The sequence below is a fragment of the Pipistrellus kuhlii genome, unplaced genomic scaffold (assembly GCF_014108245.1).
Source record: "Pipistrellus kuhlii isolate mPipKuh1 unplaced genomic scaffold, mPipKuh1.p scaffold_m20_p_6, whole genome shotgun sequence".
Classification (NCBI taxonomy): domain Eukaryota; kingdom Metazoa; phylum Chordata; class Mammalia; order Chiroptera; family Vespertilionidae; genus Pipistrellus; species Pipistrellus kuhlii.
In genome coordinates this window covers 59001686-59015637 of record NW_023425562.1, presented here as the reverse complement: position 1 = coordinate 59015637, position 13952 = coordinate 59001686, and the positions used below count along the sequence as shown (strand labels likewise).

Genomic DNA, 13952 nt, shown 5'->3' with positions numbered 1-13952 from the left:
GGTCTATGACAGTGGCTCTCAAACTTAAGTGTTTGTCAGAGTTACCAGTTAAATTATAGATTATTGGGCCCTCCTCCCAGAGTTTCTAATTTAATAGGTCTAGGTGTGGCCTGAGAATTTGCATTTATAACAAGCTCTTAGGTGATACTGACCATCCTTGGAACCACACTTTGGATTATGCTGGTCTGTGGTTTGAAGCTAAAAACCACTTCTAATTATGAATTGTAGTGAATTTTAGAGTAGCATAGTTCAGAGGAGGACATTAGGTTGAAACAAGTAAGATACAGATACTGATTGCTTGGCTAGGAGGATAGCCAGAGGCTGGGCAGGACAGTTAGAACAAGGGACAATTGGGGAACATGAGTTGTTGGCCTTGGCCCCAAAGCCTCATAGCAGCCATGTAACATCTCTAGCTAGGAAAGCCTGACTCTGGTTTTTACCTCTGCATTATGTGCTTTTTCTGTTTAGAATACTTCTCCTGGCTCTTTGTATGGCTGGTTTCTTCCCATCATTTAGGTCTCAACTAACACAGTTCTTCCTCATTAAAATCTCCCATCCAAAAGCTTCCTCCAACACTTCCTGTCACATCAGAAAGTTCAAATAGCCCTTACAGTGATGTTGTTTGGTGTTTACCCACACAAGAAAGCAATCTTCTTGAAGATGGGGGGCTCTTTCATCAGTGGTTTTCAGTGGTTGGTATAGATTAGGCCTGGAGTAAATTTTGTGCAGGAAAAAATAAGTGCTTTGGGTCACAGACCTTATTTGAGGGGTTTTATGAATTATGAAATCTTTATGCATTTTAGCTTGGTATTGATGCTGCTGTTTTAATTTCTCCCCTCCCTCCCCCCCAGCATGTTTTGGAAAGCAACCATTGTACTCAGTAGAGGAGAATCAATTCAGTATCGCTACTTCAAAGGGTGCTTTTTAGAACCAAAGGTATGTTTTCTTCACCTAGTTTCCAGTTTCTTTAGCAGACTTCTTTCAAAAGCAACTAATATAAGTTTGGAAACATTAAAAGTAAAAAAAGTTTGTATTGATCAAATAAAGAAAATAGAACTCTAAATTAACCTGTTAACCGGGGAGTTCCCTATTTAATTATGCAACCTATAATGGGCGCATACTCTTTCACTAGGACGTGTCAGTACGTCACTCCAGGAGGACGTAATTTCATATTATTATTTTTTATTTATACTTAATTAAAATAAATGATATATTTATTTTTTTCGTTTATTTTTATATAAAGCACAAAGGAAAATACAAAATTACAAAAAAATAGAAAAGAATAACAACAACAAATTGGAAACATCGAATTAAAAAATTATAAATTTTACAAACAATTATAAAGATTACAAAAAATATATACCGTCCCTCTCAGGGCGCAACATATATTTCCAGGACGTATTCATACGTCCTACCCATTCCCAATATTGCTTACGTTTGACGTATTTATAGGTCCCGCTCAGTTAACAGGTTAATAACATTTTAGTACAAAAAGCAAAGAAGTAGCCACTTCAGAGATAGCCGATGCCTGTAATGGAATTTTAAAAAGACTAATAGTAAGTATGTTGCAGTATTATTGTCATGAAATAGGTTTTAATGATAAATAAATATTCTTGATAGGTAGGTATGCATTTTCTGTAACTTTCGTAAACTAATTAATCACCAGTTACAAGTTTTTTCTTGTTTTGTTTTTTAATTGTGAAATAGTATAAGTACAAATAGCCAGCTTTTAGTGAATAATTGTTTTAAAAAATTATTTCATACCAGTTGTCTCTTAGTTGGCTGCATTGTTTAACCTTTTAAAAAATTAAGTAATTTCTCTTAGATTTTTTTCAACAATGGTGTTGACAGACCAGGATCTTTTCTGAATGCCTTTGGAATATGTTGAATCTAAATCTCCTTGCTCAAAATGATTTATTATTTTGGGAGTGTTTTTGTATTTAGAAAAAAAGTGGATTCTTTTCCTCTTTTTAAAAGATACTTATTTGCTGAAAGAATTCTTTTCCTTCAGAGTTTTACCTTTGAGCACACTTGGGCTGCATGTGAACAAGGGCATAGGCAGGAACCTAGGACACAAAACATAGATTAAGAACTTTTAAGAAAATTTCTTCCCCTTTAAGGTCATGGAATACTTGTTACATATGAAAAATGCAAGCAGCCACTGTTACCTTATTCTCTTAGCCACCATAATATAAAAAAAGAAAACTGACAAACCCACTTCAGCTGTCTTTTGCACCTATTACGTTTATTCTGAGAATATATTTTAAATATTCAGTAATTTAACTTAAATTACATTATGTTTAATCATTTTGTTGGCTTATCTTGACAATAGTCTCACTTTATGACTTAAGAACATTTCTTAGTATAGAGATTATGCATCATGGCATAGTTCTTCAGTACATATTGAACAATTACGCATACACATAGATCCCCAGCACTCATTAAAAGCTTATTTGTGGATCCTGGTATGTGAAATTTGTAACATGTGAAATCAACTACATTTTACTTAAAGGGGCATTTCGACAGGAAAAATCATAATGAATATTTTGGTAATAGTTTTCTAAAGGAAGACTATTGTCAACACAGGTTAAATTAAGCCAATCTACAGTATTTCTCCTTTTCATTGAAAATGTAACCAAAAGCAGCAAATCAGTCCAAAATGCCTTTGAAAAATTGGCAAGAAATCTGCTTACAGTAAGAAACAAGTTTTTCCCCTTGTAATACTTGCAAAAGTTTACAGTATGTGTTGGTGAGTGTGTTTCTTTAAGTAGGTGCTCTGTATCGAGTACACATGTACCGTGTGATGCAGGGGCTGCCATGGTAAGTATGTTTTTCATGGAATAGAGTAAATACCTACATAAAATCCACATGCAAACTTAAAAGAACACTTTTTTTGTAAGTTGGTGGCGCTTTTTAAATGAAACTTACTTTTTAATCAAAGTAATTATGAAACTCTCAATTGTGCATTATCAAATGATAAAAATAATGTACAAGGAATCTTAAAATCATGCAATGATGTAAATTATTGGAATATATATATTATAAATATAAAGAATAAAAGGGAAGCAAATTAATTATGAAAGCATTAAAAAGCTGAAATGGGTAATAAGATTAATTTTACTGGTCAAAGTTTTAGAAGGTAGTCTAAAGCAATTGTAGAGCGCAAGTTAAAATCTTGTGATCTTATCACTTGACCTTTAGACTTTAGCTCTCATCTTTTAAATGTAGGATTTGAACTATAAATTTCTTAGGTCCCTTTCATTGCTACTATTTTATTATAAATAATGTAAAATTTCACCATCCATATTTTCTTTTTCTTTTTTTTAAAATATATTTTATTGATTTTTTACAGAGAGGAAGGGAGAGAGATAGAGAGCTAGAAACGTCAATGAGAGAGAAACATCGACCAGCTGCCTCTTGCACCCCCCCCACCGGGTATGTGCCCCCAACCAACGTGCATGCCCCTGACCAGAATCGAACCCGGGACCTTTCAGTCCGCAGACCGACTCTCTACCACTGAGCCAAACCAGTTTCAGCATCCATATTTTCTTATGTTTTGCTCCTTCTGGCATATTCCTTTTAGTTTAGAAGTTGAGTCTTGCAATCCTTTTTCTCTTAATTTTTCACAGCTACATGTTATCTTATACTTTGTAGAATTAGAATAAAGTATTAATATGTTGAATTTTAAGATAATTTTATAGGTGACAAATCAAAATATTCAGTTATATAAACATAGAAAACAAGGTAGATATTCCTGGAATGGGAACATTGGTGTGAGCCTGCATAGTCCATTAATTTCACATCCTCACCAAAGTAATTTTTGAGTTAACATGCAATTTAAACATTTTTAAATCCATATCTACCCCTTCTAACTGGGGCTAGAATTAGCGTAGTTAATTCTGTAGTTACTTACAGAAATGTTAGCCAATTTTTAATTATATTGTCTTTGAACTATTTCCTTCATCTCAGAGTATGTAGCCCTTTATTGCAGTAACAATGTTTCTAATTTTTTAAAAATATATTTTATTGATTTTTTTACAGAGAGGAAGGGAGAAGGATAGAGAGAAACATTGATAAGAGAGAAACATTAATCAGTCGCCTCCTGCACACCTCTAACCGGGAATGTGCCCATGAGCAAGATACATGCCCTTGACCAGAATGTAACCCAGGACCCCCCAGTCCACATTCCGACTCTATTCACTGAGCCAAACCAGTTAAGGCTATTTCTAATTTTTATAGGTGTTAACATTCACTTGTAATTAGATTAATTATAAACTTTATTTTATTCTTAATTTCTCTTGAATTTCATTTAGAATAGCCCAGGGTTATTTTGGTTTCTTTTTACAATAGTTTCTTTTTTTATCATTAAATTATTTTTATTGATTTTTAAATATATATATATTTTATTATTTTATTGATTCCCCCCACCCTCCCTGAGAGGGAGGGAGAGGGATAGAGAGCTAGAAACATCTATGAGAGAGAAACACCGATCAGCTGCCTCCTACACACTTCCTACTGGGGATGTTCCCACAACCACGGTATATGTCCTTGACCCTTCAGTCTGCAGGCTGACGCTCTATCCACCGAGCCAAACCGGTCAGGGCTTTATTGATTTTTTTTAAAAAAAATTATTTATTTTTAATCGATTTCAGAGAGGAAGGGAGAGGGAGAGAAAAACATCAATAATGAGAGAGAATTATTGATCAGTTGCCTCCTGCCTGCCCCCTCCTGGAGATCAAGCTCACAACCTGAGCATGTGCCCTTGACTGGAATCAAATATGGGATTCTTGAGTCCGAAGGTTGAAAAAACTGATCAGGGTGGTCTGGCCTCAGTCAGCATAGATAAAAATCCTTTGAGATCCTTTTACACGCACATTTTTCCCAAAATATTGCAAGAAAACAATTAGCAAAATTTTAAAAGTGCACATTTACATTTTTCATGATAGTTAGAAGCAGTGCTATTACATGAGTATTTGATAATTTGTTTATTTGTTAAAACAAAAATTCCAGTCTACATGTTTGATATTCTTTTAAATATCTCTCAGTGCTTGATGTAGCTGAGTGATGTCAATAATTGTTTGAGAAGTAATCAATAAGTGTGTGTATGTGGAAACAGTTTTGGGGTGTCTTTTGTTGTTAGTATGCATGCTTGAAAACATTCCAGCAATCATCTGATTTAATATATGCTAAATTGTGAACTAACTCTACCAGTACTGCTAATGGAGTACTGTCCTGGACTGATACTGTTCTTTTTTTTCTCCAAAGATACACCTTCCATTTAACTCCAAAATGTTTAAAATTGTGGCAGCCTTTTACAGAATGGAGCTGTTCTTTTATTTATTATATTTTTATTGATTTCTGAGAGGAAGATTTCTTTTTTTTTTTTTTTCCCTAAGATCTTAAAGATTGTTTTTTATGGAATAGAGCCTTAAAAAGGATTGCAGGTTTTGGAGTCACTATTGAGATTTTTAATATATCAATGCTCAGGTTTTTAATAAATTTAAAACAACTTCAGTAAGCTAAAATTTAAGATGACCTTCTAAAGTTTAATAAAGTAGTTATAACAATTTTGGAAATTCACGGTGTTTTAAAACTTGTTTTTTTGTTTTTTCTTTCAATGTTCAACACTTTGTGTACTAAACAACACGGATTTGTAGTGTGAATGCTAGTAGACACAATTGTAAGTCATCTGTTGAATTGGCCCTTTGGACTACTCCTCAAATACTCCATTCTATTCCAGCCCAAATTGATTTATACTGTAACTAAAACATGAGGATGGAGTTAATTAAAACTACTACTAAAATATATACCCTATCAAATACTTAATCAACAGGACTATTCTTATGTGCATAGTAAAGTTTCCCTGACAAATCAATTAAAACAAAAAAGAATATTTTCCCCTCTATCCACTTGCTTTTATTTTTATTTTTTTATGGATTTCAGAGAGGAAGGGAGAGGGAGAGAGAAAATCATCGATCACCTGCATCCTGCATGTCCCACACTGTAGTTCAAACCTGCAACCCAGGCATGTGCCTTTGACCTGGGACCTTTCAGTCCTTAGGCTGAGCCAAACAAGGAGGTCTCTACCTCTACCCACTTTTTAATCCTTGTTGAGATTTAATACATTCATGGCACCCTTTAAGTTTGATTAGTAACTTCTATAAGATTGTAAACCCATACCTTCTTTTAGTGAAGAGGAATTTTTTTTTCTTTTGGTTAGAGCATGTTGGGGACATGGGAGGAGTAGGTTTTTTCTGGCTGTTTATTAAACATTATTCCTATTTTTAATGTATGCAATTTGCATCTCTTGAAGATTAGAAAGTTTGATGTTTAAAAAAACTGGAAAAATGTAACAGGAAAAAGTTATAGTAAAAAAATTCTAGGAAATGTAGGATTAAATGCATCTCCTTTAAGTTTTAAGGAAGTTAAATTCATATTTTAAAATTAGAAGTTTCACATTTACCTTTTTATAAACATCTACACAGTCTACCAATTCATAAGTAAACCTTATAACACGTATTTGTCTAGAGAAAATGAGTATTTTCCATATCATCCCAGAATAAGTAATTTGAATGAGTATCTAGTGCTACTTTAGTTTTCAAATCCCAAAAGTTTGCAAGTTTAAAAAAGATTTTTATACTTTATTTAAAAAAATATTTTTATTTTATTATTTTAAAATATTTTTATTGATTTCAGAAAGTAAGGAAGAGGGAGAGATAGAAATAGAAACATCAATGATGAGAGATGATTATTGATCGGCTGCTTCCTGCACACCCCCTACTGGGAATTGAACCTGCAATCCGGGCATGTGCCCTTGATCAGAATCAAATCTGGCAGTCTTTAGTCTGACTATCCACTGAGCCAAACTGGCTAGGGCAAAAATACATTTTTATTGATTTTGGAGAGGGAGAGCGAAACATCAAAGATGAGAGAATCATTGATTGGCTGCTTCCTGCTTGCCACCTTCTGGGGATCAAGTTTGCAACCTGGGCATGTGCCCTGACAGGGAATCTAAGAAGTGACCTCCTTGTTCATAGGTTGAGGCTCAGCCACTGAGCCACACCAGCCAGTCTCTCTGGTTATTTTAAGTGGCACAATTATCTCTTGTGTTTAATTACCTAATGTGCCTAATCTGTTACCTACTTTTTTGTTATCACTTGGCAACTTTTAAAAATATCAATATAGAAATTCTATAACATGTTATAGGAGAGTATTTAATGCCACCTAAAGATGTATAATATATAGAGAGAAGCTGACATGTTTCAGGCTTTTTAATAGTATGTTTATATATGCCTAGGAAAGGGCTTGAGGATTATGTATGAAAATGTTGATAGTAATTAATCCTAAGTGTGTGATAATGGGTGACTTTCTTTTTGCATCCCTGTATTTTACTACATTTTTTAGAAAACAAAGGTTTAGTCAAAATTTGCTTTTAAAATACGTATTCAACTTTGACACATAAGTTTAATTAGTCATTTTAAAAGTAATAAAAGGGTAACTAGGAAGTATTTAAAACTTTAGTCTCTTGTATGTCGGAAATCTTTATCGGTAGGTTCATTCTTATTTTAAAATTTGTGTAGATGTTATTGACATAAAGTTTTGTTTTCTTAGTAAAAGAACTTGATAATAGGGAACAATATTAGGAGTTATCACACTGTATGAATTTAGAAACCCAAAGGCATAAAAAGTAAAACTGGATGTTAGTTTCACTTTTATCAAATTTGTTCTTCAAATTTACTGGTGTGTATCTCCTTTCTTTTAGGGTTTCCTGTGCTCTTTAAAAACATTGGTTACTGTGATAGAGATCTGATGTTCTTCCTGTTATCTACTTACTATTCTTAAACGTATATAGTAAAGAACTGTATTACCCCCTCACATTTCTTGAGTAACTTGTGATAGTTGATCTTTAGTACTTGTTTCTACTATTCCTGTGGTCAGAGTTTAGGCTTTATCCAAACACCTCAAGAGTTACTTAAGATGAGATACTTTATCCAGTAACACCCTATTGATGGGCTGATATACCAAACATAAAATATATTTATGGTTAACTTTAACAGAATATCAGTAAAAATTAAAATTTTCTTTGAAAAAAATTGAGTATTGTAGGCAGATTTAAGAATGGGTTTAAGGCAGTTTTTTTGTACCAGTTCATTCCATTTTTCTTTGTTTACTCTCTCATCCCCATTTTCTTCCAGCACTCATCATGATTTGTGACCTAGTACATTCCTGATTAGGGGCATATAATATTGATAATTAACAAAATGAATCTTTTGGTTTCATATGTAGTATTAATTTAGGCCGCAAACATCTAATGGAGTCATGGGTAGAATATAAGATATAAGAAATTATTGCAGACATTTAACTTTTAAATTGCAGACTATCGGTGGTCCATGTCAAGTCATAGTTCACAAGTGGGAGACTCATCTACAACCACGATCAATAACCCCTTTAGGTATGGGCATTAACTGCATCTGTTTGAGGCATATGCATAAGTTACTAATATGCTGCACAATGGCTTAGTGGGGTTTAATAAATTTTTATTCTAAAGTTTAAGGTCAATTTTCACTTAGCATATTGTGAATCTTACTTTCAAAACTAAATAGTTCTTAATTGCCTTTCTCTATAAACTATTAGAAATGCTTAATTATTTTTATTTTGAAGGGTTAGATTAATTTATTGTGGACTTTTTATTTGGAGTAGCAACAAGTTTACAAAGTAACATTCTTCTTTGCTGAGCATCCATGGCTTTATTGATTACTTGCTCAGATAATTTAGATAATTTTCTTTTAGAGAAAGAGGAAAGGAGAGAGAGAAGGGAAGAGAGAGAGAAATTTTTTATTATTCTACTTATTTATGCATTCATTGGTTGATTCTTGTACCTGCCCTGACAAGGGAACAAACCTGAAACCTTGGGATATCAAGATGATGCTCTAACCAACTGAGCTACTCAGCCAGGGCAAAAACAAAGATTCTTACATTTTTCACTTTAGTGAGAATAGAGCAAGTTATTCTATTTATTCTGTGTTGTTTTTTTCTTAATAGTAAATACTTAAATTTGTATGAATAAATTCAAATTTCTTTATTGTAGCAGACATATTTTCCTCTTGATTTATTTAAGTATGTTGCTGGCTATGTTAAAATTGATATTCAGATCAATTTGTAAAAAACATTATTCCGTTTTCTTATTATGCCTAAAAAGGCATTTTTCTTCATACAAGTATTTTTTAAATTTTCTTTTCCATACTAAGATTAAAACTTGAAGTTCATTTCACATACATTAAATTACCGATTCATCTATAAATTGACTCATTGCTGAGAAATGCATCTTTCATTGTTTAAGGAAAATTAGAATGTAAAGATAATAAATGGCTTTCTAGTTACCAGCTTAGAAAGTAGTGAGAGATTTGCTTTACCCTATAGACACATTTTGTTTAAACAGCTATCTCATTCCATCCTCTATTGGATTTTCTTTTTATATGTTTTAATACATTTTTATATTGTATTTAGGATTTTTCTGATAGTATATCTCAAAATTATAATAGTTCTATACTGAGGTTGGAAATTATTAGGTACCTAGTAGTTTAAAATAATTTGCATTTTGAAGCATCTTGCAGTTAAATATATTGTATTATTGTGAGAAGTAGGATATTATGTTTCTGATCTTTTAAAAAGAAATTTATATCTTTGAAAAATAGATGCTCTAAACTTAAGAGCTCCATGAAATCTGTCAGAGAATCTTCTTTGGGAACTATCACACTAATTTTGACAAATATTTCAGACCTATGTGTAAAGAAAACAGGAAAGGAAAGAGCAGGGAATTAGTATGTTATTCTGAGGGTGGAGTTTAGTAGCTTATCTCACTTAGCTGAAGTTTCTGTTAGAAGGGCATGTGCTAGAACTTACTCTTTTGATAGTTCCTCACAGCTCTAAGTATACAGGTAAGTTTATGCTGTTTGTAAAGCTTTTAGCTGGAGAGAGAATAGTGGAGATTTGAAGAGAATTACATTTTAGATAAGGTCAGAAAATGCATTACATAAGAATAAGCATTTTAATTGTGCCAAGACCTTTGGTTTGAAAGGTGAACCAGGAGGTACTGTTGTCTAGCAATCTATCAGGCTCACAAATTGTGGGTGAAGTTTGTCCCAGTGCCTCTAGAGCACCATCTGAGGAGTCCTCTTTCTCTTCCTTGTAACATCGTGAATAATCAACAAGTATGTAAGAACTGATTGTTTGATAGCCTTCTTAAAAGGGAATTCTTTATTGAGGGCTACAATAAATATGCTTATTCACTTTGGGCTGCTTTAAAATTTCATATTTTTAAAAATGCTTAAGGTGGGTAATTTCTCAGTTGTCTATATATGTCGTGAATTTTAACTAGGTTCTCTATTTTCCTTTAATTCTAGAAAGTGAAATTATTATTGACGATGGACAATTTGGAATCCACAGTAAGTGAGACTGAGCTTTAAATTTTTTTTTTTTACTGATATGGTTGAGATGTAACATAACATTCATTAGAAACAGATAGAGGGAAATGTGACAGGAGTATGATATTGGAAATAGAGGCTAAATCTAAGAAACAAATGCCATTCTCTTAAATAATAGTTTCCTGTACAGGTGGGGCAGAAGGTTTGTATGCGAAACACAGAGTTTATTCTTATATTATTACTAGAGGCCCGGTGCATGAAATTCATGCATTGGGAAGGGGGGGTCCCTCAAGGGATGTCCGACTGCCTCTCACAATCTGGAACCGCTGGCTCCTAACTGCTCACCTGCCTGCCTGCCTGCCTGATCGCTCCTAATCATCTCTGCTTGCCTGCCTGATCACCCCTAACTGCTTCCCTACCGGCCTAATCACCCCTAACTGCTTCCCTGATGAGTTAATCTCACCCCTAACTGCCTCTGCTTCGCCCCGCACCCAGGACCCAGGATTCCCCCCTCTGGCCGGTCACAGGCACCCGGGACTCGGGCTCCCCTCCCTCTAGCTGGCTGCAGGCACCCAAAACCCAGGCCAGCTTCACCCAGGCTGGCTGCAGCCATGAGACCGTGGGCGGGTGGTTTTGCCCAGGGTGCAGCTGCAGGTGCCTGGGACCATAGGGCAGGCAGCTTGTCCCTCTCCCGGGCCACAGCCTGGCTGGTCTCCCTTCCTCTCTCCCATTGTTAAGTGTCTGAGCTGTTATGGCGTAAGGGTGTGATGATCATTTGTATATTAGCTCTTAATTATATAGGATTTATTAACTAGTGTCCCCAGTGCATGGATTCATGCACATTGAAAGGAAATTAGGTAGGGGCAGGAAGGCAGAAGTCAGAAGCCAGAGCTGACATAGCGCGACCTGGCAGTCATGGAGAGTCAGGAAGCAGCTGTCGTTGCATTGGCTCTGGAGTAAGAGGGGCTGCGCTTCCTGAACATCACTGTGGGCTCCCTGCTGGCTGTCTATGGCTGGTACATGGTTTTTGGCTGCATCCTCCTGTTGGCCGTCTTTCAGAAGCTCTCCACCTGGCTGAGGGCTTCCAGGCAGAGGCAGCCAGACAGGGTGGCAGCTCGTGTGGAACCCGATGATGCTGTGAGACGACAGGAGTCTTTAGCAGCCATTCGCCTGAAAATGCAGGAAGAATTAAGTGCCCAATTGAAAAGGCACAAGGAAAAACTACGACAGCTTAAGAGAAAAGGAGAAGGAAGATTGAAATGTGGGACAGCATGCAAGAGGGAAATGCTACTGAGGCCATGCCTGGAAGCCCCAGGAAGAAGACAGCCCAGAGCCTTCTACTTTATTTATTTATTTTTAAAGAAATATATTTTATTTATTTTTTACAGAGAGGAAGAGAGAGAGGGATAGTTAGAAACATCGATGAGAGAGCAACATAGATCTGCTGCCTCCTGCACACCCCCTACTGGGGATGTGCCCGCAACCAAGGTACATGCCTTTGATTGGAATTGAACCCGGGACCCTTCAGTTCGCAGGCCGACGCTCTGTCCACTGAGCCAAACTGGTCTCAGCAAGCCTTCTACTTTATTCAGCCTCCCCACAAACGGCAAGCAAGCGACAGAAGCCTCTACGCAGGGATGGTTATAACCCTTTGGGGAAGGAGGGAGAGCCTGCGCCTGAGACCTGGATGCAGAGTCTCATCATCTGGCAGATGAGGCTAAGAAGCCTTGAGCCTGGTGGATGAGGCTAAGAAGTCTTGTGTAGTGTCACTAGACACGAAGTAAGCCGAGCCTTTACCCTAACCCCTTCAATTGCCTTTGCACCCTGGGCAACAGCAACAGTTGTTTCCACTTCAATGAAAGCCATCTGACTACCAGTTGGTAAATAGCACTGGGACCTAGAGGAACAGCCCTCGCACATGGCTTTTGCTGCTAGGACAGTCTCTGACATGATGTCCTCCTTGTAAATTGTGAAACCACCACCAAGGATCACAGTTGACAGGGTTTTCTGTAGATCTGTCTGAACTTTAAAAACAGTTTGAATAATCTTAAAAGAGCATTTTTAGTGTCTGTGTTAAATTCAAGTTGTCTTCTTTCTCTGAACTTGTTTTTGTGTCTTAAGAATTTACAACAAAACCACCTCTTCGTTCAACCTCAAAAAAATTTAGAAGTATTTTAATATCTCTGTTCACATCTTGCTAATGAAAAGAAAATAGGGTTCTACCTAGTCTCCTGTTTATCTACTCCAGGACTGCTGTAAAGATCAAATGAGATAAGGCATGGGAAACTGCATAAAAACATTTGGTTAACTGTAAAATCTTTGCACCTGGCTATAAAACAAGTTGGGTTCCTAGGCTGAAGAAAGTCTAAGGAGGCTGGTCGCTAGGGAGAGGAAGCAGGGCATTGATACGTGATGTCATTTACCTGAAGCACACAGCAACCGTTTCTGGGCTGGGCTGTGGGTTGCATTTTGTGCCACGAGGTCTTAGGCAGCATTAACTGTGATTTGGTGGGGTGTCACTCCAGGGTGGTTGTGGGGCCTGTGTCCCACTTGGGGGAAACCAAGTGCTGATTTGTTGATGTCAGCTCCGAGGTACTATTTACTTTTAAATGGCCAGTGCGCATCATTGCAGCTCCTGCATTGAGCACCTGCCCTCTGTTAGTCAGTGCACGCCATAGTTACCATTCATATGGACACTTAGCCTTTTATATATATACTCAAGGCCTAGCACACGAAAATTCGTGCGCCGGTGGTGTGAGGTGTCCCTCAGTCCAGCCTGCCCCCTCTCACAGTCTGGGAACCCTCAGGGGATGTCTTCTGTGGGAGGTGACCAGCCTATCAAGAGGAGGCACTGTCCCCATCAGCTGCTGTTGCCATGGCTGCCTGCCCTGAGCCCTCACAGCCACCACCATGGCTGCCTGGTTTCTGCCCTCATAGCCACTGTAGCTTTGTCTGGAAGGCATCCACTCTATTTAACATATGACCCTTTTATTAGTATAGACAGACTAGAGGCCTGGTGCATGGGATTATTGCACTGGTGGGGTGGGGCGTGGCTTGTGGGGATCAGCTTGCTATGGGAGCACCACTCATCCCAGTCAGTCCAGCAACTGTGGACTTGCCCTTTTAGCAGCTGCTCCCTGGTCTGGCATCCTCTATGGAGCCAGAGCACTTGCCTCTCCAGGGAACCGGGTCGAGCTGAGCCTAGGGACAATAGCACTGAGAGGCGGCCGAGTAGGCCTCAGTCTCGCAGCGGCCACAAATCCGCCTCCCAGCTTCCAGGGTCAGCTGTGCAAGGAGGAGGAGCCTGGGCGAGGAGGTGACAATCACAGCCAGGGTTCCTGCCTATTGGCCCAGGGTTTGCAGCAGGAGCAGCTGCTCATTCCAGTCAGCTAAGCAGCACTCCTACTGTGGTAGCACACTGCCCCTTGGTGGTCAGTACACATGGTGACTGGTTGATTGGTCACTCTGGTCTTTTCCATCATTCAGTCACTGGGCTTTTATTATATAGAATTATTGTATTTTTTAATA

The 13952-nt window shown here is 37.2% G+C and overlaps 2 protein-coding genes across 9 annotated transcripts in view; both read left to right on the top strand.

The window, feature by feature from the left end:
* GPCPD1 (glycerophosphocholine phosphodiesterase 1) overlaps positions 1-13952 on the top strand; it is a 67185-nt gene that overhangs the window by 13509 nt on the left and 39724 nt on the right. For 7 of the 8 annotated variants that reach the window (XR_006740318.1, XM_036419913.2, XM_036419912.2 and 4 more), the window contains exons 4-6: positions 852-936; positions 8377-8452; positions 10404-10445. Coding sequence is in view for 7 of the 8 variants with exons in the window: in XM_036419913.2 (XP_036275806.1) it covers positions 852-936; positions 8377-8452; positions 10404-10445 (203 nt within the window). In the remaining variant the exon portion in view is untranslated. Of the gene's footprint in view, positions 1-851; positions 937-2771; positions 2821-8376; positions 8453-10403; positions 10446-13952 lie in introns of those variants that run through there. The other variant, XM_045574598.1, reaches the window with a different exon arrangement.
* On the top strand, positions 11340-11784 carry SELENOS (selenoprotein S). Its single transcript, XM_036418656.1, is given in 3 exon segments — positions 11340-11655; positions 11658-11708; positions 11711-11784. Coding segments are annotated over 3 exon segments (441 nt in total).